We start from the raw sequence: 22,524 nt of genomic DNA on the forward strand, positions 1-22,524 counted from the left end.
GGAATGTGATTGATGTGATTTTACACACGCACAGGGCGGAGTTCAATTATTATTTTTTGTATAAACGTTCACCGCGCTTGGGGAATAGAACTGCCGCTATGCTTACGCTGGGCTTCATTTTCTGGTCCTCCTTCTCCCAGGTTCCCCCCACCCCATCCCCAAGGCTTTGAATCGCCATCCTTCCAAAGATAATCCAACTCATAAACCTTGATCTGGTTCCGAGGTTGTTGAATTAGAGAAGGATTATCCTCTATCAGGGACGCAGGGGCTCAGTGGCTAAGACGCTGAGCTTGTCAATCAGAAAGGTTGGCAGTTCGTCGGTTCGAATCCCTAGCGCCGCATTAATGGAGGGAGCTCCCGTTCCTTGTCCCGGCTTCTGCCAAGCTAGCAGTTCGAAAGCAACTAAAAATGCAAGTAGAAAAATAGGAACCCCCTTTGGTGGGAAGGTAACAGCGTTCCATGCGCCTTTGGTGTTGAGTCATGCCAGCCACATGACCACGGAGAACGTCTTCGAACAGCGCTGGCTCTTCGGCTTTGAAACGGAGGTGAGCACCGCCTCCTAGAGTCAGGAACGGCTGGCACATATGTGCGAGGGGAACCTTTACCTTTACCCTCTATTAAGTGCCTCTGTGGACATGTCTCCCCTCCAGCTCCAAGTTTGCGTTTCTCAGAACTCAGGTTCAAAAACATGACCTCCAGATCAAAAGCCTGAAGATATTTACCCCCCCCCCCAAGGGCATTAGTGAAGAAAGATGGGACCGTACTCAGCAGCGTAGTATTTACTATGGACCACAGTTCTGTTAATAGTAGCAGCAAACAAAGAGACCTCGCGGCCAACGAAACATGCTATTTGGATGTACAAGAGTAATTCTTCACAATTCACGGAAACAAAACAGCAACTGAGAAGGGAGGGAGGAGAAAGTTAACAGCTCAAGGGTTCACAGCGGATGTTTTCTCTCAGCACACCTTGGACAGCAAAAAATGCTGCCCTCTGCACATCTCTGCGATGTCTTTGTGGCCGTGGAAACAGAACGAAAGGGGGGGGGAGCATTTCGGTTACCACCAAATTTAGTTCTCTTTAATTTAATTCTAGAGGGTGTAACTGGGAAACAACCACCTCCTGGTAGGAAGATGTTTTCACCTTTCAACCGTACTTGGGCGAGGAGCGTTTTCAGACCAGCCTGGGCAGAAGATGGAACCACGTCCATATCCCCCCCACCACGTTCAGGATCACAGATGATAAGTACTGTAGAAAGGGAGCCCAAAGACTTAAGTCTTTAAGGGCTCTGAGATACCAACCTTCTAGAATGGATGGTTCCTACAAGATGTTTTGGAGTCTCTTATAGTAGGCAACAAGCCCAGTCTACAGGGATCTTTTGCATGAGTGTGTGTTTCTACTTTTGGAACAATAAAAAAAAATAGTAGCAATTTGGGGAGCTGGAGCCCGTGCTCCTCAAACACGAATGTCCAGCTGTTGTGAAGTTTTATTCATTTAAGAACTTAAGACTTAGCCATGGTCCAAGAGATTAGGAATGGTCTCCCAGAAGGCTCTTACACAATTCTGTGTACAATTTAAGATGCGGCCCCCTCTTCTCTAGAGATTCTGTGCTATCTATCATGGGAATGGACACGAGATACCAAACCGAAAGTCATTGCAGAGGATTGCACATTGCTCTTCATGGTAAGCCATCCAAAGAAAACTTCTTCTTAGCCTTGGTATCGTTGCACCTTTTCCAGGCAGAAGGTGGGGGAATGAATTTTTACTGGCTTGCGCTTTGTGTTAGCTCTCTGCTACGAGCCTCTCTGCTTCCACTCGGATCTCTACATCAGTTTCTGTAAAGTCCCCCGTCCTGTAGGAGAACGAGCTGAACTAGAAGGTGGGATTAAAAGGATTATCAGCTTGGAGTCGCTGCGTTGCCGCAAAAGACATAAGAGCGCTCTCTCCCTTGAATTCTGTTGACCCTGATCTAGCGCCAATTTAGCTTTGACCATTACAGGTGCAATTCTAAACTCTTCTGTGATTGGAACTCAAGAAACGCTCCTGGTTATTTGCGCTTGACCTGTTCAATGCTACTTTGGTTTATAGGAAAGATGAAAACCTTGGCTTGGCAGATGTTTCCATTTGCCACTTGAGAGATAGCAAAGGATGGCCGTTGCTTCCCAACACTGAACCAAGTCTGTAACAGAAGGCAGGATGAAGTCATCCCTAAGCCAAGCAACCTTACAGTTGATTCCCAATCCCCGTTTACCTGCGTGCCTTCCAAAATCACACGGAGAAGTAGAAAGAAGGAGATGATCGATCGGGGGAAATGGCCTTACAGTAAAGTACAGCTCTTAAACAAACACCAGGAAACCAACCAATCCTGCTGTTCGCCCAATTTGGATCATCCTAAGAACAAAGTGCTATAAAGAAATGAAAGGTTGATTCGGTCTTCCTACCAAGAAGAGGTTTTTATCCCAAAGCTGTAAGTCTGATCTCTTAAGCTTTGGAGAGAGAAAAGAACTTGAGCTTTCCCACAGATTTTGAACATCCACACTATTCCTGGGTTACAAAACAGCCAGGATGGAATTAAGGGGGAAATAAAAGAGAGAGAGGAAAAATTGAAAGCAGTTAGTCCCCTTTAACAATTTGAACAAAGCAGTTAAAAGACGAACATTTACGGCTGTGTTTATCTTTTAGCAATAGCAATAGCCCTTAGACTTATATATCGCTTCACAGAGCTTTATAGCCCTCTCAAAGCACTTTACAGAGTCAGCCTCTTGCCCCCAACAGTCTGGCTCCTCATTTGACCCACCTCGGAAGGATGGAAGGATGAGTCCACCTTGAGCCAGTCAGGATCGAACTGCTGGCAATCGGCAGAGTTAGCCTGCAATACTGCATTTCATACTGAAGGAAGGAAGGAAGGAAGGAAGGAAGGAAGGAAGGAAGGAAGGAAGGAAGGAAGGAAGGAAGGAAGGAAGGAAGGAAGGAAGGAAGGAAGGAAGGAAGGAAGGGCAACAGTAATAGCACTTAGACTTATATACCACTTTACAGTACTTTACAGCCCTCTCTAAGCGGTTTACAGAGTCAGCCTATTGCCCCCAACAATTTGAGTCCTCATTTTACTGACCTCGGAAGGATGGAAGGCTGAGTCAACCTTGAGCCGATTAGGATTGAACTGCTGGCAGAATTAGAATGCAATATTGCATTAGAAGGAAGGAAGGAAGGAAGGAAGGAAGGAAGGAAGGAAGGAAGGAAGGAAGGAAGGAAGGAAGGAAGGAAGGAAGGAAGGAAGGAAGGGCAATAGCACTTAGACTTATATACTGCTTCGCCGTGCTTTTACAGCCCTCTCTAAGCGGTTTACAAAGTCCGTCTATTGAGTCCTCGTTTTACCGACCTCGGAAGGATGAAAGGCCGAGTCAACCTTGAGCCAGTGAGAATCGAACGGCCAGATTGCAGACAGCTGGCAGGCAGCAGAAAGTAGCCTGCAGTACTGCACTCTAACCACTGTGCTACCGAGGCTCAGTGCTTTTTAACTGCTTTGTTCAAAAAAATAATAATTAAGGGCCAATTTCCTACTTCTCCAGGTACGATGAAACAGAAGCAGATTACAGGACGGAAATTTGTGAGGTTGTCATGGGCCTGTCCCCCCTTCCCTCCCCTCCCTGGTGAAACCGTCTGGTGTATTTCCAGTGATTTTTTTTCAAGAATGCCCCTTGCCCCCTTTCTCTCTCTTCTACGCCGTTCCAACTGAAAAAAAAATATATTTAATTATATATTGCTTCTTTATCCCTAACCAGCTTTGTTTTCTCGGCTGGTCAAAAAAATAATAATCCAAATTTCACCCCTCCCCCCCTCCCCCAAGGCCCCTGGGTTTCTCACCCTCACTTATGGAGGTCATAACAATCAGGTCTTGTTGTCTCTTTGGTAAAATAAAACACACACACACACACACGCATACACACATACACACACATACACACAAACATACAAAAGCAACACACTGCCCAGTACGCTTCTGGCCCAAAACGTCTGGCCCAAAACGTGCTCTGTTGAGAAGGAAGCATTAGGTGATGAGCGTTCCGGTTGTTGGAAGTTGTGTGGTCCCTTGTGTTTCTGTTCTCCTTCTGGTGTGTCCCTTGCTCTCATACCGTCGTGGCTGGGCCGTACCGGAAGAAGAGAGGGGACGCGTCTTTGATTCGGACACAGAATCTCCCGTTGGGCAAGGCCTTTTGGAGTGAGAGGGGCAAGAAGTTGTTGGGGAGGCACTGTTCCATGTCATCTGTGACAAACACTAACGCAAAGTGGCCGAGCTGTTCCTCGCCGTAGCAGACCGCGCTGGCATTTCCCAGGACTTTGCGCGAGATCTCGTTTGTCTCCTGGACTACCAGCTTCACCACGTCTTCTGCCGACATCTTGTTCGTGAGGGGCAGCTGTGCAGAAAGAGAGAGGGATGGGGGGTGAGGGAACATGCGAGAATGGTTTTCAAATTTCAAATCCTAAATGCTCTGTCCTACACACTGGCAATAAAAATCAGAACACCAAATATAAGTTGGGCAGAAACGATCTCGTAGACGACCTCCCCCCCCCCACTCTGTCAAGGACCTTGGAGTAGTCATCTCAAATGATCTAAGACTCAGAGGCCACCGTAATAGCCATTGCCAAAAAGGCATTAAGACTTGCTAACTGCATTTTGCAAAGCTTCTTCTCCGGTAACATTGTATTGCTAACAAGGGCGTACAAAACCTTTGCCAGACCAATTCTCGAATACAGCTCGTCTGCTTGGAACCCACACTGTTTATCGGACATTGAGCGGGTTCAGGGTTAATTTTCGAGAAGAGCCCTCCACTCCTCTGCTCTCAATAGAATCCCTTATGCCACTTGAAATGTTGGCCTTGGGCAACCTAGAAGTATGCTGCATACAGTCCAATCTAAGCATAGTACACAGAATTGCCTGCTACAACATCCTACCTGTCAACGTCTATTTCAGCTTCAATAATACGCGGGGAAACAATCGATACAAACTCAAGGTAAACCGAAACAAACTCGACTGCAGAAAATACAGCAGACTAATCAATGCCTGTAATGCACTATCCGATTCCGTTGTTACAGCCTCAAACCCTCACAGCTTCAACCTCAAACTGTCAACCCTTGACCTCACCCCATTCCTAAGAGGTCCGTAAAGGGGGCGAACATAAGCCCACCAGCGTGCCTACCGTCCCTGTCCTACTGTCCCCATTTATCTGTATTTACTTCCTTTGTTCATATTTATGTTCATACCTATACCTGTTATCTTGTACATGTCTGACAAACAAACAAACAAATAAATAAATAAATGAGGGTATTTTCCAAGAAGCTGCTGAATAGTGCAGAGAAGAGCAACAAAGATGATTAGGGGACTGGAGGCTAAAACATATGAAGAACGGTTGCAGGAACTGGATATGTCTAGTTTAATGAAAAGAAGGACTAGGGGAGACATGATAGCAGTGTTCCAATATCTCAGGGGTTGCCACAAAGAAGAGGGAGTCAACCTATTCTCCAAAGCACCTGAGGGCAAAACAAGAAGCAATGGGTGGAAAGTAATCAAGGAGAGAAGCAGCTTAGAACTAAGGAGAAATTTCCTGACAGCGAGAACAACTTAATCAGTGGAACAACTTGCCTCTTGAAGCTGTGAATGCTCCAGTACTGAAGCTTTCTAAGAAAAGTTAGGGCAACCATTTGTCTGAAATGATATAGGGTTTTCTGCTTGAGTAGGGGGTTGGACTAGAAGACCGCCAAGATCCCAACTCTGTTATATATATATTTGTTTTGTACATTTTGCAAATTCTTGCCATGTGTATACTTGGTTTCTCTCTCCAAGACATTTTGCAGAAACTCCAGTATGCAGAACCACATCTAGATCTATGCTCGGAATGTGTCATGAAAAAGCTGCTCCTTCTGGCGTACTGACACTGAGGAGAAGACCCAAAACTAAAAGGGGGACAGGCCTGGCCAGACTTGGGAAAAGCCATTAGTCCCCCACTGTTGTGGTCTGCCAGCAGCCAACAGAACTGGCAGCATATTCGGACAGTGAGGAGGTTGGGGAGGAACATAGACCAGTCGTGGAGTCTGGGGAAGGCTCTGATGAGGGCTCTGCATCGGAGGCAGAGAGGGGGCCAGGGCTGTATGCCAGTTATCAGCTGCCTTCAGAGTCAGACATCTGTGAGGCAGACGAACAGCTGGAGCCTGTTCCCAGAGTGTGCATGCGCAGAGTTGCCAGACGAAGGGAAGAGCTAAAGAACAGGGGTCGACTTGGGAGTAAGGCCACAGGTGGATGATGAATGGCTCCTCCCAGAGGAAATAAAAGAGGAGCGACAGGGGAGGGGAGTTTGCAGGAGACAATTAGTTCGCTTAATTGGTTCGTGACTCTCCAAGACTCCTTGCCAAGTTCTGCAGATATCAGCCTGGCAGCTCTCCAAGCCAGAGAAGGTCTGTGCTGGATGTGAATGAGCAGAATTCACAGCAAATTAATAACACGGGTTTTTGTCGGGACCAGGAGTTTGCTTCATGCTCTTGGGAAGCCTCGCTAAGAACACCCACAAGCATTCCTTCATTCTCAACATTACACTGTGATGCTGATCAGGCGAAATCAGGAATGTAAAGGTACCTTGACGCTGGTTTCTTTGGAGAGTCCTGTTTCGTATTGAACGCACACCCGTACGATGAAGGAACCTGGCAATCTGCCCCAGTTGGCTACGTGCCCTGGCTCAGATGTCTCCTGGAAGGTCTGAGTCCACTCTACCGAACGTGTCCGAAATACAGCTCCCGAGCTCTCCGCGTGCCAATCGTGGCTGGAGCTGAAAGTGGATCTCGTTCCAGATGGCACAGAGCTGCAGTGGCCAGCAGTCCTGCTCTCAGTCGGAGAGCTGTCCACTGAACCAGGACAAGACTTCCTGGCCCCAAAGCAGAAGGGCTTGGGGAAATCCAGACTGCTGGTCCGGACACAGTATGCCTGCCTTTTCTCCGTAATGCGCAGCAGCTCGATCTGTCGGCTGGGAAGCACGAAGTCACTGTCGTATTGCTCTGAGAGGGGCTGAGGTTCCTTAGGAGGCATGATGGGGGGCATTTTGAGCTCGTGGTTCTGGAGGACATCCGGGGCGCTGTCCCTAAAGGGGCGGGGAGTTCTTCTCCTGCAGCATTCGAGTCCGGAAGAAGAGTAGACGAGGTCAAGTTCTCGAGGGCTCTGGGCGCTGCTGGAGTCGTAATCGCTGTCGGTAGCTAAGAACACTTCTGAGTAGCCCTCCTCATCTGAGATCCCATGGGAATCTGCAAGAAAAATGTCAGAATGTGCACAGTGTGACTACTATTTTGAGAGAAGCCCAGAGGAAAATACAGTATACAGAGGTTTTGTCTTTCAAACAGTGGTTTATCTACAAGGCATATATATAAAGCACAGCTTGAAATAGATCTATACTAGTCTCCCTTTATTTATTTATCAGCACAAATGCAACACAAAAATGGCTTTCTGCCTGGAAGGCTCCTAGAGTGGAGCTGAAAGGCAAACGGGAAGCAGTATGCTCCCTCCCATATTTGGGCATACCAGGTGCTTTGACATAACACTTAATCATTTCCTTGACTCGGCTGATAAGGGAGGAGAGCTTGTGGCTTAGAGGCTAATACAATTGCCTAACATGTAAAAACATGTTCGAATCCCAGTAAGGGTATGGCTAGCTGTTGAGAGCTAAATAGCTTGAAATAGATCTATACTAGTCTCCCTTCATTTATTTATCAGCCCAAATGCAACACACACAAACACACACACACACACACACACACACACACGCTAGGCAAAACCAGGCAATCAATCAATCTTCCACTTTAACACGGAAGTACACACACACACACACACACACACAGAGAAACCATGCTCACAGGGCCTCTCTTATATAGACAGCTTCTTAAAGTGGCAGTAACCCTGCTGACTTATTCTCATTGCATCAGCTCAGTTTACAGTCTTACAGCAGCTGGTCAGCTATTAAATCATCCTTACCTTAACAAAAAAGAAAGAAAGGTCACTTCGGCCTCTATCTCTACTATCGTCAGGTATCTCCCAAGTGTATGCCTGCAAGCCCTCTTTTTTTTTGGAATTTTAGAATTCTGACACCAAGTACAGGCAGTCCCCAACTTACAGCCTTTCATTTAGGGTTAGGGTTAGGGACTGTTCGAAGCTACAACAGCACTGAAAAAAGTGACTTACAATCATTTTTCACACGATGAAAAATTGGACACTTGGCAACCGACTCACAATTATGATGGTTGTCGTGTCCTGGGGGGTCACATGATCCCCTTTTGCGACTTTCTGACAAGCAAAGTTCATTGGGGAAGCCAAATTCACTTAACAACCATGTGACTAATTTAATAACTGCAGTGTTTCACTGAGCAATGGTGGAAGGAAGGTCATGAATTGTGGCAAAACTCACTTAACGACTGTCTCGCTTAGGAGCAGACATTTTGGACTCAGTAGTTTTTCATTTGGTTTGTTCAGATTTGTAATTTTTGTTTGATGGATGGATAGACAGACAGATGATAAATATAGATGAATGAGATGGATGGAAGGATGGATGGATAGATAGATAGATAATAGATAGATAGACAGAGAGAAAGTCAGACAGATGATAGATATAGATGAATGGGATAGATGGATGCATGCATGCATGGATGGATGGATGGTTGGTTGGATGGATGGATGGATGAATGGATGGATAGATAGATAGATAGACAGACAGACAGACAGACAGACAGATAATAGATAGACAGCAGAAAGACAGACAGATGATTGATAGATATAGATGAATGGGATAGATGGATGGATGGATGGATGGATGGATGGATGGATGGATGGATAGATAATAGACAGATAGATAGACAGAAAGACAGACAGACAGATGATAGATAGAAATAGATGAATGGGATAGATGGATGGATGGATAGACAGACAGACAGACAGAAAGACAGACAGATGAGAGATGATAGATAGATATAGATGACTGGGATAGATGGTTGGTTGGTTGGTTGGTTGGTTGGATGGATGGATGGATGGATGGATGGATGGATGGATAGGTACGTAGGTAGGAAGGTAAGTAGGATGGAGTTTTTTTCTAGGTGGGTTTTTTTTTAGAGTTTCAATAGCCATTTTTAAGGCAGAAATCACCTACCAGACGAAGGATCCAACTGGTAGTCGTACAAGATTCCTTGAAAAAAAACATAATAAACACTCACCAGAGTTGAGCTTACGGCTCATTTCCGGAGATGGGGTTGGCGATGGAAGGAAGTCTAAGTGAGAAGAGGTGGACTGAGTTTTTTCACTTTGTGCTGTGCTCGATTCTTTGACGAACCACACAAGTGGGACGCCACAAGATGGCTGCTTGTATCGGGCGTGTTGCAAGGCGTCCATCATCCAACGCATTTCTCGCCAAATCTCTTCCATTTGCTGCCCAAGAAAAGGATCGGACATGAATTTCAGAGGTCTGCAACCACACACACATCTACCGTACCTTGCCTGTCGTAGGTTCCCGATGGAAACCACAAGAATGTCAAAAGCCAAAGGAAAAGTCGCAACCAAGTGGAACTAAGAAACCTATATAGGCTTGCTTCAAAATGCATTCGGGGTTCTTCCAGGCTTTGGGGAGGAGCCACCTTTGGGTCCAGAGCTAAATAAATATGTTACCTAGAGAAACTCTCATTCTTTGTTCACGCTGAGCCCCTTGGTTCCTTGCTCCACAATACCTGAATGTAATCCTGAACTTGCTGATGCCGCTGCTTGGCAGTAGTTAGTTCTGAGTCCGAAAAGGCCTCTCGGAGGCTCTGCTGAGAAAGGAGTGATTCCAGCTCCAGAAACGCAGATACTTGGCAATACTGGCTAATGAACTCATGGTCGTAAATGAAGAAATGAACTAGAAAAGAAAGAGAAGGAAGGACATTCGGACGTCAGGAAAAGAAAAAGCGTCAAAGAAGCAGAGGCTGATTTTTTTGTAATTTTATTTAAGGGATTTTAAATTGTGATTTTAATTGTTTCCACTCATCTGTCTACCTCCTCCACGTACACGTATACGTCTTTGTTTTTGTGTATGTTTGTCCATATTTGTATTTTATATGTTTTTTATTGTACGCCGCCCTGAGTCCTTCGGGAGAGGGTGCGGCTAACAAATAAAATTTTATTATTATTATTATTATTATTTTGATTTCTACTTTAAGCGGCGTTTGACAATAGACGGAGTATTTATTGGTGAACTCAAAACTTCTGCATCCACAGCTTTGCATGCTAATTATTTCTTCTTTCCAGATTATTTTTTTTTCTTGATTCAATAAACTACGCCTCTTCATACAAATCATGAAGGGCATGTTTCAAAGAAAGGGGAAAAATCAATCTGAGTCAATTGTAAAAAAAAATATGTGATTGCAGTGTATTAGTTTGAGCTTTGCACTTCAACATGAGATAGCGTGGGAAAACGCCTTCTTAACTAAAGGAGAGAAAAAGGACGGTGTGTTCTGACCCAGGCTTCCTTCAAAAGCAAGAAACAGAGTCTTGGTCCCAGCAAAACCCCTTTTATTTACACGACTGTGAATTCCTTTCATTCACAGTCAGCAAGGTTTAGCAAATAGTCTTTCAGAGGAATGTTTATCCACACACATCTTATCTCATTTGCTGCCGCCGCCCGTTTGCCACTGCTCATTCAGCACGATCCACTCACCACCATCGCCACGTCCCATTCTAGAACAGCTGATTGGCACTGCCCCAACCCCCCTCCCCTACTACAATATTCGGAGTATAAGACACACAGACATTTCCACCCATTTTGGGGGGTGGGGTTGCGTCTTATGTTCCAAAAAAATACAGCAAATTGGCCACGATGTGATGGCCTTGGCAAGTTGCCAGAGCGAATTGTCCCATTCCAAGGACAAGGAATGATGTTCTCTGCGCAGTGCTACTCACCTAGCTCGAAGATCTGAAGAGGAAGGGTGAGGAAGCCAGATCGAGGGGTGTGAGGGTTATTCTGGCCGGGAGCAGTGCACACATCGTCTGAAGGGGGAAGAAGGAGAAGGAAGGAGACCTGTCGTCCAAAGTCCAGAACTTCCTGACTGTACAGGCGAAAATCTTTGGCCTGTAGAATTTAAACACAAATTAAACAAATTACGTGGGGTCAGAGTTGGCTTGCTGTGAGTGTTCCAATGGATGACCTAATTAAAGCATGAGCATCAAGCCAAGCTTCAAAAGAAATCCAGTTATTTATTAGGAGCAACATGTCTGCACATACCCAAGTGAAGCCAACTCTGACCCCACATAATTTACAGCCCAATTATGACCCTGTTTCCCCCCCTCCCCCAGGCGTGTGTCATAAATCACATTCTCCAACGGAGCACTTTTGCAGGCTGTAGAGATCACTCCTCTCCGGCTACTGTGGGTAATCTAGGAGACAGCCTTGAGAAAGATATGCCTGGAATGTGCTTCTGTTTGTGGTTGCCGTGCTGTGTGGTCAGTTTCCCATCCCCCTTGCCTATGGCAACTCGAGAGCAGGCCAGGGATGCTTTGCGAGTTGACAAAAATTCGTGTGAAGTCTTACATTGTTACTGACTTTCTCCAAGCTCCTAGCTAAAGAGGTATGGACTCTACAAAGAAACAAGGGGACCTCTCCTTGAAGCACCAACAACCGCGATTGCCATATTTTATGGCACTCATATTTATTATTTTATTGCACTCATATTCTCCCTCTTCTTTGAACAATAATTTTGTCCTCACAGCCATTCTTTGATGCTAAAATATTGGCCCAAAGTTACTCCATCACATAGGGCCAAGTGAGGACCTGAATCTGAACTTCCTGAGTCCGTGTTTGATCGGTTAATCAATGGCGGTGAAGGAAAGAGGATCCTTAAAGATCTTTTCACATTAAAAAAAGAAAACTAGTTTGTAAAATGAAGACTTGTAAAGTGAACCAGGTGGCTTTGCTCCATTTAATTCCCAGCCATTCAGCAACTGCCAAAATCACCATTGTCTGCTCTCTTGGGCAGCTTATATCGAGATGGTTTATGATGACCAGAATGTCTTAGAAAGATGTTTTGAACTTTCCCCTTGTTACACAGGCTTCTCACTCAATTCTGATGAATCATATGAATAATTTCATATGATATTCATATGAATAATTATATGAGCAATATAGAATACAAATGCATTTTACTTGAGGTAGGAAGCAAAGGAATTTGAGCATTGATCTATGAGCAGAAGCTAATATTGTGATGGCTAGTTCCAAGGCTGATTCAAATCCCCTCTGAATTAGTTGGATTGAAGAAGACCCAAATATTGTGAGAACTAGCTGGATACCCGTGCTTCGCAACAAAACTATGCGATTGGGCAATGCAGGAGAAATCCAGTTCACTCCGTTGGCTCACTGGTGGTTGGTGATTGAAACACATAAGGGAATATCGCTTTCGCCGCCTTGAGTCCGGAAGCAGTTCCATAGGTGGAAGGTGTAGATATTTTGGTGAGGTACCAACGTTTATTACTGTAAGGAGTCCCAGGCCCCTGCTGAGTGAAGGAGTGCAATGTCTGCCAGTTTGAACTGAGGTAAAGGAATGTGAGGCAACTGGCAGGTGGAACAGAGTTTTTTTCAGATGGGGAGGGGGAGTAGAATGTCTAATCCCTTAGCATCAGAGCAAGTTAATTACTGTATACAAAATACTAATGATCTGATGGTCATTTTGAAAATTCATTTATTAGCGAGCACCTAGAAGCCAAGAGGAACATACATGCCAAATATCAAGTTTGTAGGCTTTACGGTTCTGGAGATTTCATGATGTGTGAGTGGTATTTGGCATAGATAGATGATAGATAGATAGATAGATAGATAGATAGATAGATAGATAGATAAATAGATAGATAGATAGATAGATAGATAGATAGATAGATAGATAGATAGATAGAAATAAATAAAGATAGATAGATAGATAGATAGATAGATAGATAGATAGATAGATAGATAGATAGATAGATAGATAGATAGATAGATAGATTTAGGGCTGTTTAATATTTTTTTAAAATAAAATAAAATCCCTCCCAACGATATGTTTTGTGGATTTTGAGCCTGAGAAATAGACAAAGGATATAGATCTTGATTAGTTAATATTTGTAAAGCTGCTTTAGAAAGTGGTTTTTTTTATCACCATTCAGGCTACAGATGTGAGTCTCAGAAGGAACTGTACAATGCTCCATCTGCCCTCCACGCCAGTGTAATGTCTCTGGTCATATAAGTGGCTCTAAAGTTTGTGGTGAATTGAATATTACTAAGATCTGGAGAGAGGCTGAGAGTGGCTGAATTAACCATTTAACTTTCCCCAAAATTGAGAACATGGCTTATTGGCATTTCCAATCATAAGAGATATATAGATGCATACTGATTTATTTATTTGATTCATGTCCCTCATGTGAAGAGCTCAAGGAGAGGGTTACAAGTGGATTATTGTTCCCATGGCAACAATTTGTGTCCTTTTATATGTGAGTTAAGGGACACAGTGGCTCAGTGGCTAAGACGCTGAGCTTGTTGATCAGAAAGGTTGGCAGTTCGGCAGTTCGAATCCCTAGCGCTGCGTAATGGAGTGAGCTCCCGTTACTTGTCCCAGCTTCTGCCAACCTAGCAATTCGAAAGCATGTAAAAATGCAAGTAGAAAAATAGGGACCACCTTTGGTGGGAAGGGAACAGCATTCCGTGCGCCTTCGGCATTTAGCCATGCCGGCCACATGACCACAGAGACGTCTTTGGACAGCGCTGGCTCCTCGGCTTTGAAACGGAGATGAGCACCGCCCCCTAGAGTCGGGAATGACTAGCACATATGTGCGAGGGGAACCTTTACCTCTACCTATATGTGAGTTAATTGGATTATTGTGCTAAATGCACCCAAATCAGGTCATTTATATCAACAAGGCGTCAACAAGATTGACTTGCATAAGACTGGTTGCCTCGTGGCTTTGAAAAGAATCTGCATCCAAATTGCCAAGATGTCCATTTTGGCTCAACCTTGGTTTCCTGGCTGCGCCTTCAGAAGAGCTTTTGCCTCAACTTCATGATTGTGGATTGTCAGAATAAGACGGGACCAGTTCCGACACGCTATAGAAATCCCACACTCTTTCTTTCTCCCTCCCACCCTCATCACCTGGTTCCCACCTAGGATCTACCTCGTGAAGCGGGATGTTGACCAGTCGCATCAACTCTCGAATGGCCCCCTGGAGCTCCTGAAGAAAAAGCTGCTGAGAGGTTTCCAGTTCCTGCTCGGAGGGAATGGACTCCTCCATGCTAGCCAGATTCTGCAGCCATTCCCATTCCTCTCTTGAATGTGGGAGAAAACAAGAAAATGCAGAGAGAAAAAATCAGTGAAGTAAATACCTCGGTATCCACCATAGACAACTTGATACAAACCATGGGCTTTCTAGTGTGGGTATTTTCATGCTTCATGCAGACTAACCTTTTGATTAACTAGTTCAATTGATATTCTGAGCCACAGTGGCGCAGTGGTTAGAGTGCAGTACTGTTGTTCTGACCCAGGCTTCCTTAACAAGCATGAAGCAGAGTCTGGTTCCCGGCAAAACCTTTTTTATTTACACGACTGTGAATTCCTTTCATTCACAGTCAGCAAGGCTTGGCAAACAGTCCTTTAGAGGAATATTTATCAACACGAACCTTATCTCACTTGGAAAGCTGCCAGTTTCCAAACACAGAGCAAAGCAACACTTGGCACAGATTCTCTTATAGTCACAAACAGAACTTTTCACTCTTGAAATGACCAAAGAAACGCTTTGTTTCCTGCAAAAGCCCCCTCTCCGTTCGGCAGTTCTGCGTATGAAGGGAACAGCTAAAGAATAGGGGTTGACTTGGGAGTAAGGCCACAGGTGGACGATAAATGGCCCCTCCCATAGGGAATAAAAGAGGAGTGAAAGGGGAGTCGACTATGCAGGAGACAATCAGTTTGCTAATTGGTTATTGATTCTCCGAGACTCCTGATATCGGCCTGTCAGCTCTCCAAGCCAGATAAGGTCTGTGACTGTATATCCTCCTTTGAAAGACTTTGCTGGTTGTGAATGAGCAGAATTCACTGTAAATTAATAAAAAGGGTTTTTACCGGGACGCAGACTTCGTTTCATGCTCTTGGGAAGCCTCAGTCAGAACAACTTTTGTTAGGTCTCTCTCCTTCATTTGCAATTTTTTTTAAAAAAATCAGATGAACCTGCAAAAAAATCTCAGCTCACCATGATCTGGCTAGATGTAGAACTGAAATTTGCAAGGGTTTCCAGTAAAAATAGATCCATTCTCATTTGAAAATCCTACCTAGATATGTTGGAATTACTCCGTATTTTCACGTGACACAAGATGTTAGGCAATTGTTCAGGCACCAACACTCGGATCTGGTCAACTGCGCTGCAGAGCTTCAGGTAACCCAGATAAAGTCCAGGGGGAAGCGCTTGGCTGCTGTTCTGGTGGTAAGCTAACTTCTCCTGAAAACAAAATATTGAGAAATGGCCATTGAGAGGGTAACCTGTTCTCCCCCAGTACAGTAAGTCCTGCAGAAAAAAAAATCACGAAATCCAAGAAACAGGAAGAATATAACTATCAGGAAATAGGTAGAAACCAGGTGATGGTGAGTTCTAGTCCTGCATTAGGCATGAAAGCCTGCTGGGTGACTTTGGGCCAATCACCAGGAGACGGTGAGTTCTAGTCCCGCTTTAGGCATAAAAACTTGTTGGGTGACTTTGGGCCAATCACCAAGAGATGGTGAGTTCTAGTCCCACATTAGGCATAAAAGCTTGCTGGGTGACTTTGGGCCAATCACTAGGAGACGGTGAGTTCTAGTCCCGCCTTAGGTGTGAAAACCAGCTGAGTGACTTTGTATTCTTGAGTGACTTTGTATTCTTTGTACTTACCAGCCATTGAATTCTGTCAAGTCACTGGCATTTTATTTACTTATTTATTTATCTACATTAGTATTTATTACATTTGTTAGCCAGTGAATTTTCTTTCTTTCTTTCTTTCTTTCTTTCTTTCTTTCTTTCTTTCTTTCTTTCTTTCTTTCTTTCTTTCTTTCTTTCTTTCTTTCTTTCTTTCTCTTTCTATCTATCTATCTATCTATCTATCTATCTATCTATCTATCTATCTATCTATCTATCTATCTATCTATCTATCTATCTATCTATCATCTATCTATCCAATTAGCCATTGAATTCTGCCGGCCACTGATATTTTTTACTTATTGACTTATTGACTTAATTATAAACCGGTATTGGCCGCCCATCTTAGCACAGGGTTAACTATGGGCAGCTTAACAATGTTAAATGTTTGATGTGTTTTCTAATTAGACTGCAAGCATGTTATCAAAATCCAAGCTAGGGAGGGGTCTCCTCTTATCTACCCTAGCGGAGATAACCTACCTGGGGACACTAAGGATCAGTGACAGCTTCTGTGCGCTGTAAATCATTTCTCCTGCTCTTAAAGCCTTATTTCTCAACCTTGGCATGGGATTAAGATGGGTGGCATTCAAGTCCCAGAATCCCCCAGCCTTGCTGCCTGTGGAATTCTGGGAAATGAAGTCCACCCATCTTAACGTGTTTCCCTGAAAATAAGACAGGGTCTTATTTTCTTTTGACACCCCCCCCAATAAGTGCTTGGCCTTATTTTCGGGGATGTATGATTATTTTTGAGGTGCAGGAGGCGGCGAGCATGGTCACCTCATGGCTGCTGCTGTGTTTGCAATATTTTTGGGGAGGGCTTATTTTCAGGGGAGGGCTTATTTTGGGGGGAAACAGGGTAAAAGAAAGCTGCCAAGGTTTGAGAAAAATGGCACGTTAAAAGTGATTTTTTTCCCCTCCATAATTGAAGGAGAACTTTGTCTTCTCTGCTGAGAAGGCACCATGAGTTTACCTGCATAGTCATGAGGAGGACGTCAAGAGCTGTAGGTTCTTCAGGGGAAGAGATGGACTTGCGACTGGTCTGCAGCTTTGAGAGAGGGACCCAGCGAACGCTTTCAAAAGTTTGGTTGGTCTTTACTTCTTTCAGGGTGACCACCAAAATGTTCCCTTGCTTGTCTTTGATGGGTTCGAAAAACACCTGGCCCAGGTCTTGGATTCCAAGAAGACCCTAGAAAGCAACCGAGAGAGGAAACAACCTCAGATGGTGTAGCTGAGGTACTAGAGGTACGCAGGCAGGCAATGCAGTTGGGCATGTAATTATCTAGATCCGTGATGGCAAACCTTTGGCACAAGGGCCAGAGGTGGGATGCAGAGCCCACCTGATGGCACATCGCCCCAGGTCAGATCTCCATGGCGTTTCTTTCATGAGCTTCTGTTTCCCTGCAAAGGATGAAAGAGAAACTCACGAAAGAATAAGATCTTACCTCTTGCCATGCTGCCAGTGTTGGGATGCCCCACCTCCCGCCAGCCAGCTGAACTTTGGGTCTCTGCTGCACATACGTGCATGCCCGCCCATGTCTACATGCATGTCCGTGCACGTATGTTCACGCATGTCCATGGGTCTATGTCCATGCATGCATGTCCGTGTATGCATGCATTCATGCATGTGTGCACACCTTTAGGTTTCAGGATGCGTCCGCACAGTTTGGGCACTTGGTGTCCAAAAGGTTTGCCATCACTGATCTAGTACCCTATGACTATCATTAAGTGTTGTACCTTATGACGAATGTAACTTTTCTTTTTATGCACACTGAGAGTTTATGCACCAAAGACAAATTCCTTGCCTGTCCAATCCCACTTGGCCAATAAAGAGTTCTATTCTATTCTATTCTCATTCCATTATTCCATTCTGTTCCATTCTTTTCTCATTCCATTATTCCATTCCATTCTCTTCCATTATTCTATTCTATTCTATTCTATTCTATTCTATTCTATTCTATTCTATTCTATTTTATTCTCGTTCCATTATTCCATTCCATTCTATTCTATTCTATTTTCATTCCATAATTCTATTCTATTCTATTCTATTTTCATTCCATTATTCCATTCCCTTCCATTCCATTATTCTATTCTATTCTATTCTCATTCCATTATTCCATTCCATTCTATTCTATTTTCATTCCATTATTCCATTCCATTCCATTCTATTTTCATTCCATAATTCAAATTCTATTCTCGTTCCATTATTCCATTCCATTCCATTCTATTCTACTTTCATTCCATAATTCTATTCTATTCTCATTCCATTATTCCATTCCATTCCATTCCATTCCATTCTATTCTAGTTTCATTCCATTATTCGATTCTATTCTCATTCAATTATTCTATTCCATTCTCTTCCATTATTCTATTCTATTCTATTCTATTCTCGTTCCATTATTCCATTCCATTCCATTCCATTCTAGTTTCATTCCATTATTCTATTCTATTCTCATTCCATTATTCCATTCCATTCTCTTCCATTATTCTACTCTACTCTACTCTTCTCTACTCTACTCTACTCTACTCTACTCTACTCTATTCTATTCTCGTTCCATTATTCCATTCTATTCTAGGACAGCCTGTATGAACAGGTGTGTCCTAAAACCTTTGGGACTCTGGTATTGGAACGACGTCGCTTTTACCTGCATTTGTGAGATGGCCAGCAGCATCTTGAAGCGTGTTTGGAGAACACAAGAACAGGAAGACTGGGAGACGGTGACGCACTGTCGCAGCCATAAGATTTCATCCCACATGCACGACACCTGCAGCAAACACAGCAAAGGGTTTGCACAAACCAGGCTAAGATTCTCGGCTTCTACTCCAAGTTTGACGTCTATCATGAGCCATGGGTTCCCCATCATGGAGAACAAGTCTTTCAAACACCTCCTGTGCCATTTTTTCTCGCAAAGAAGATGCTTTTAAAAAGAGCCACATCTATAGGTATAATTTAAAAGCAGGCGATACTTCACTGTACCTCTTCAACTGAAGAGGAAGCACTCCCCCCCCCACTAAACACTTAACAGAATAACACAATGACAGAGTTGGAAGGGACCTCGGAGATCTTCTAGTCCAACCCCCTGCTTAGGCAGGAAACCCAATACCATTTTAGACAAATGGTTATCCAACATCTTCTTAACAACTTCCAGTGTTGGAGCATTCACAACTTCTGGAGGCCAGTTGTTCCACTGATTAATGATTCTAACTGTCAGGAAATTTCTCCTTAGTTCTAAGTTGCTTCTCTCCTTGATTAGTTTCCACCCGTTGCTTCTTGTCCTGCCCTCAGGTGCTTTGGGGAATAGCTTGACTCCCTCTTCTTTGTGGCAACCCCTGAGATATTGGAAGACTGCTATCATGTCTCCCCTGGTTCTTCTTTTCATTAAACTAGACATATCCAGTTCCTGCAACCGTTCTTCATATGTTTTAGCCTCCATTCCCCTAATCATCTTAGTTGCTGTTCTCTGCACTCTTCCCAGGGTCTCAACATCTTTTTTTACATTGTGATGACCAAAACTGGATGCAATATTCCAAGTGTGGTCTTAGGTAAAAACAAAGGTTTCCTTGCGCATGCATGCTAGTTGTTCCTGACTCTAGTGGGCAGTACTCATCTTCGTTTCAAAGCCGAAGAGCCAGCGCTGTCCGAAGATGCCTCTGTGGTCATGTGGCCGGCATGACTAAATGCCAAAGGCGCACGGAACGCTGTTCCCTTCCCACCAAAGGTGGTTCCTATTTTTCTACTTGCATTTTTACATGCTTTCGAACTGCTAGGTTGGCAGAGGCTGGGACAAGTAACAGGAGCTCACTCCGTTACGTGGCGCTAGGGATTTGAACCTGTTGACCTTTCTGATCGACAAGTCTTAGCCACCGAGCCACCGGTAGCTGTGATCTTGATTCTATCCCTCTTCAAGAGCAGCAAATTAAAACCTCCTAAAACAGTCATTATATCAAGCAGGGCGTTATCCAGCCAACAGCCTTAATTAACGTATGGAGCTACTTTAGGTGAACAGTGCCTAAGGCCAGGGTGGGTGGGGGAAAATGATATTTCACGTCTCCAGATGTTAATGGAAGCAGGAAAATCTGGTTCCAAATAGAGAGAAGTCTAAAGACAAGAGTCTTTCCACTGGGAAGCTGCGCCGTAAAGGATTTCGTGATCATGGCATGCATTTCCAAAATTGTCATTGTTAAAAAGGAGTCACCTTGGTGAACCAAAGGAAATCCTGCATAAGCAAGCAGGAATAGGAGTCGTCAATCTCCACCACAGGGATCTGGTCTTCCGGGGTCACCAGAATGTTGTCATCTTTGTAGAATATGGAGGCGAGGTAGAGACCCCTGGGAAGAGAGAAAATATTTGGCATTTGGGGGGGGGGGGGTTGTCATGAATTTTTATTAAAATAGTAAATGTAGAAAAATGGAAATAATAGGAAAGCAGTGGAGGAGAAGGAGAAGGAGGAGGAGGAGAAGAGGACAATGACAGTGAGGAAGAAAGAGAAAGAGAAGGAGAAGGAGAAGAAGAAGAAGAAGAAGAAGAAGAAGAAGAAGAAGAAGAAGAAGAAGAAGAAGAAGAAGAAGAAGAACAACAACAACAACAACAACAACAACAACAACAACAACAAAAAGAGAAGGAGGAGGAAGAGGAAGAGGAGAAAGAAAGAGAAGAAAAAGAAAAAGAAGAGGGGGTGGATGAGGAGGAAGAAGGAGGAGGAGAGGAGAAAGAGGAAAGAGAGGAGGAGGAAAAGGAGGAAGAGGAGGAGGAGAAGAGGACAATGATGGTGAGGAAGAAGAAGAAGGAGAAGGAGAAGAAGGAGAAGGAGAAGAAGAAGAAGAGAAGGAGGAAGAGGAGAAAGAAGGAGAAGAAGAAGAAAAAGAGGAGGGGTGGAGGAGGAGGAAGGAGGAGGAGGAGAGGAGAAAGAGGAAAGAGAGGAGGAGGAAAAAGAGGAGGAGAAGGAGGAGGTAAAAGTGAAAAAAATATGGAAGTTCTCGATCATTCAGGTCATGGTTCTCCCAAAGGTGCTGTCTTTTTTTCAAGTGGTAACTGGACTTTCTTTATTTCTCCTTGAAAACGTTTCACTTCTCATCCAAGAAACTTCTTCAGTTCTGACTGAATCATGGAGAATGGAAAGATTTATATTCCTTTCTAACTGGTTAATGGCCAGTGGACTGCAAGGAATATACATCCTTCCATTCTCCACCATTCAGTTGGAGATTCAGATTCTTGGATGAGAAGCAAAAGGTCTTCAAGGAGAAACACAGGAAGTCCAGTTGCCTTTTAAAAACACACCGTTGAGTAAAAGAGGGGGAAAAAAGAAAAAGACTTCCGATTCTTTTTTAATGCAGTAAAATGAGATCATAATATACAATCTCAACTTTGTACTTTTGCATAGTAATACCTACAAGCCATTTCTATAACAACAAACCTATCAAATCAGCTAAACCCTAAACCAAAGTTTTCATTTTTCCCCCCACCTCGAGCACAAAGTCCAGAAATGGTTTCCAAGAAGAAACAAAATTAATTCTAGTCTTTCCTTTAATCAAAGCAGTCGATTTAGTTCTCTCTGCTAACTCCATCAACTTTGGCAACCATACATCTATTATGGGAATTGAAATATCCTTCTGGAAGAGAGAAAACATTTATGAAGGATTCTCTCACCATGGATGATGGAGAGAGACCTTCTCCCAACTTTCCTCCTTCTACTTGGCATGTCTGGGAAAATACTAAAGCAAAAGATTCAATAGAAAGTTTTATGGCCATGGAAGAAAATACAAAATACTAAGTCCTAGGGAGCCCCACTTCCCAAATCTTCTTACCTTTTCAGTGTCTTTAAAAATTTGCTACCAGGATAGAAGAGATATTTCAGACTTTTGGAGACGGAGTGTTTTCTACTCTGGGGTTGATTCTTGCAGGGCTCTGAAAATCAAGGAGTAGAAATGATCAAACATCCAACTTCTTTTAAAGCAGTGATCGCAAACCTTTTGGCTTGGCCTGTGAAATATTTGGAAAAATACTTAACTTGATTCTACTGGCATGCCAGTCCCAACCCTTCAAACAGAAAAGGAACAATTCTTAACATATTCATTTCTTTGGGATATATATATATATATATATATATATATATATATATATATATATATATATATATATATGTGTGTGTGTGTGTGTGTGTGTGTGTGTGTGTGTGTGTGTGTGTGTGTGTGTGTGTGTGTGTGTGTGTGTGTGTGTGTGTGTGTGTGTGTTGTATTTGTACTGATAAATAAATAAAGGGAGACTAGTATAGATCTATTTCGAGCTAATTAGCTCTCATCAGCTAGCCATACCCTTACTGGGATTCGAACCTCGGCTGTATGTATATGTGTATATATATATATATATATATATATATATATATATATATATGTATATGTATATGTATATGTATATGTATATGTATATGTATATGTATATGTATATGTATATGTATATGTATATGTATATGTGTATATATATATATATATATATATATATATATATATATATATATATATATATATATAAAACACACACACATATATAGTCCCATGTGTGTAAGGTCTCAGGGAGAAAACA

General features: G+C 43.4%; 1 protein-coding gene across 5 annotated transcripts in view; it reads right to left on the bottom strand.

Annotated features, from left to right (window-relative positions):
• Window positions 1-3,853: 3,853 nt before the first annotated feature.
• Window positions 3,854-22,524, bottom strand: part of LOC309398729 (ankyrin repeat and fibronectin type-III domain-containing protein 1-like) — a 284,451-nt gene continuing 265,780 nt past the window's right edge. For all 5 annotated transcript variants that reach the window (XM_081965883.1, XM_081965880.1, XM_081965881.1 and 2 more), the window contains 11 exons: window positions 21,750-21,849; window positions 20,141-20,273; window positions 18,590-18,709; window positions 16,918-17,133; window positions 15,331-15,497; window positions 14,184-14,334; window positions 10,953-11,121; window positions 9,746-9,912; window positions 9,239-9,449; window positions 6,627-7,285; window positions 3,854-4,413 (listed from right to left, as the gene is read on the bottom strand). In XM_081965883.1, the coding sequence (XP_081822009.1) occupies window positions 4,126-4,413; window positions 6,627-7,285; window positions 9,239-9,449; window positions 9,746-9,912; window positions 10,953-11,121; window positions 14,184-14,334; window positions 15,331-15,497; window positions 16,918-17,133; window positions 18,590-18,709; window positions 20,141-20,273; window positions 21,750-21,849 (2,381 nt within the window). In that variant the 3' untranslated portion in view covers window positions 3,854-4,125. The remainder of the gene's footprint in view (window positions 4,414-6,626; window positions 7,286-9,238; window positions 9,450-9,745; window positions 9,913-10,952; window positions 11,122-14,183; window positions 14,335-15,330; window positions 15,498-16,917; window positions 17,134-18,589; window positions 18,710-20,140; window positions 20,274-21,749; window positions 21,850-22,524) is intronic.

Source organism: Natrix helvetica (genome assembly GCF_964273705.1).
Source record: "Natrix helvetica genome assembly, chromosome: 13".
Classification (NCBI taxonomy): domain Eukaryota; kingdom Metazoa; phylum Chordata; class Lepidosauria; order Squamata; family Natricidae; genus Natrix; species Natrix helvetica.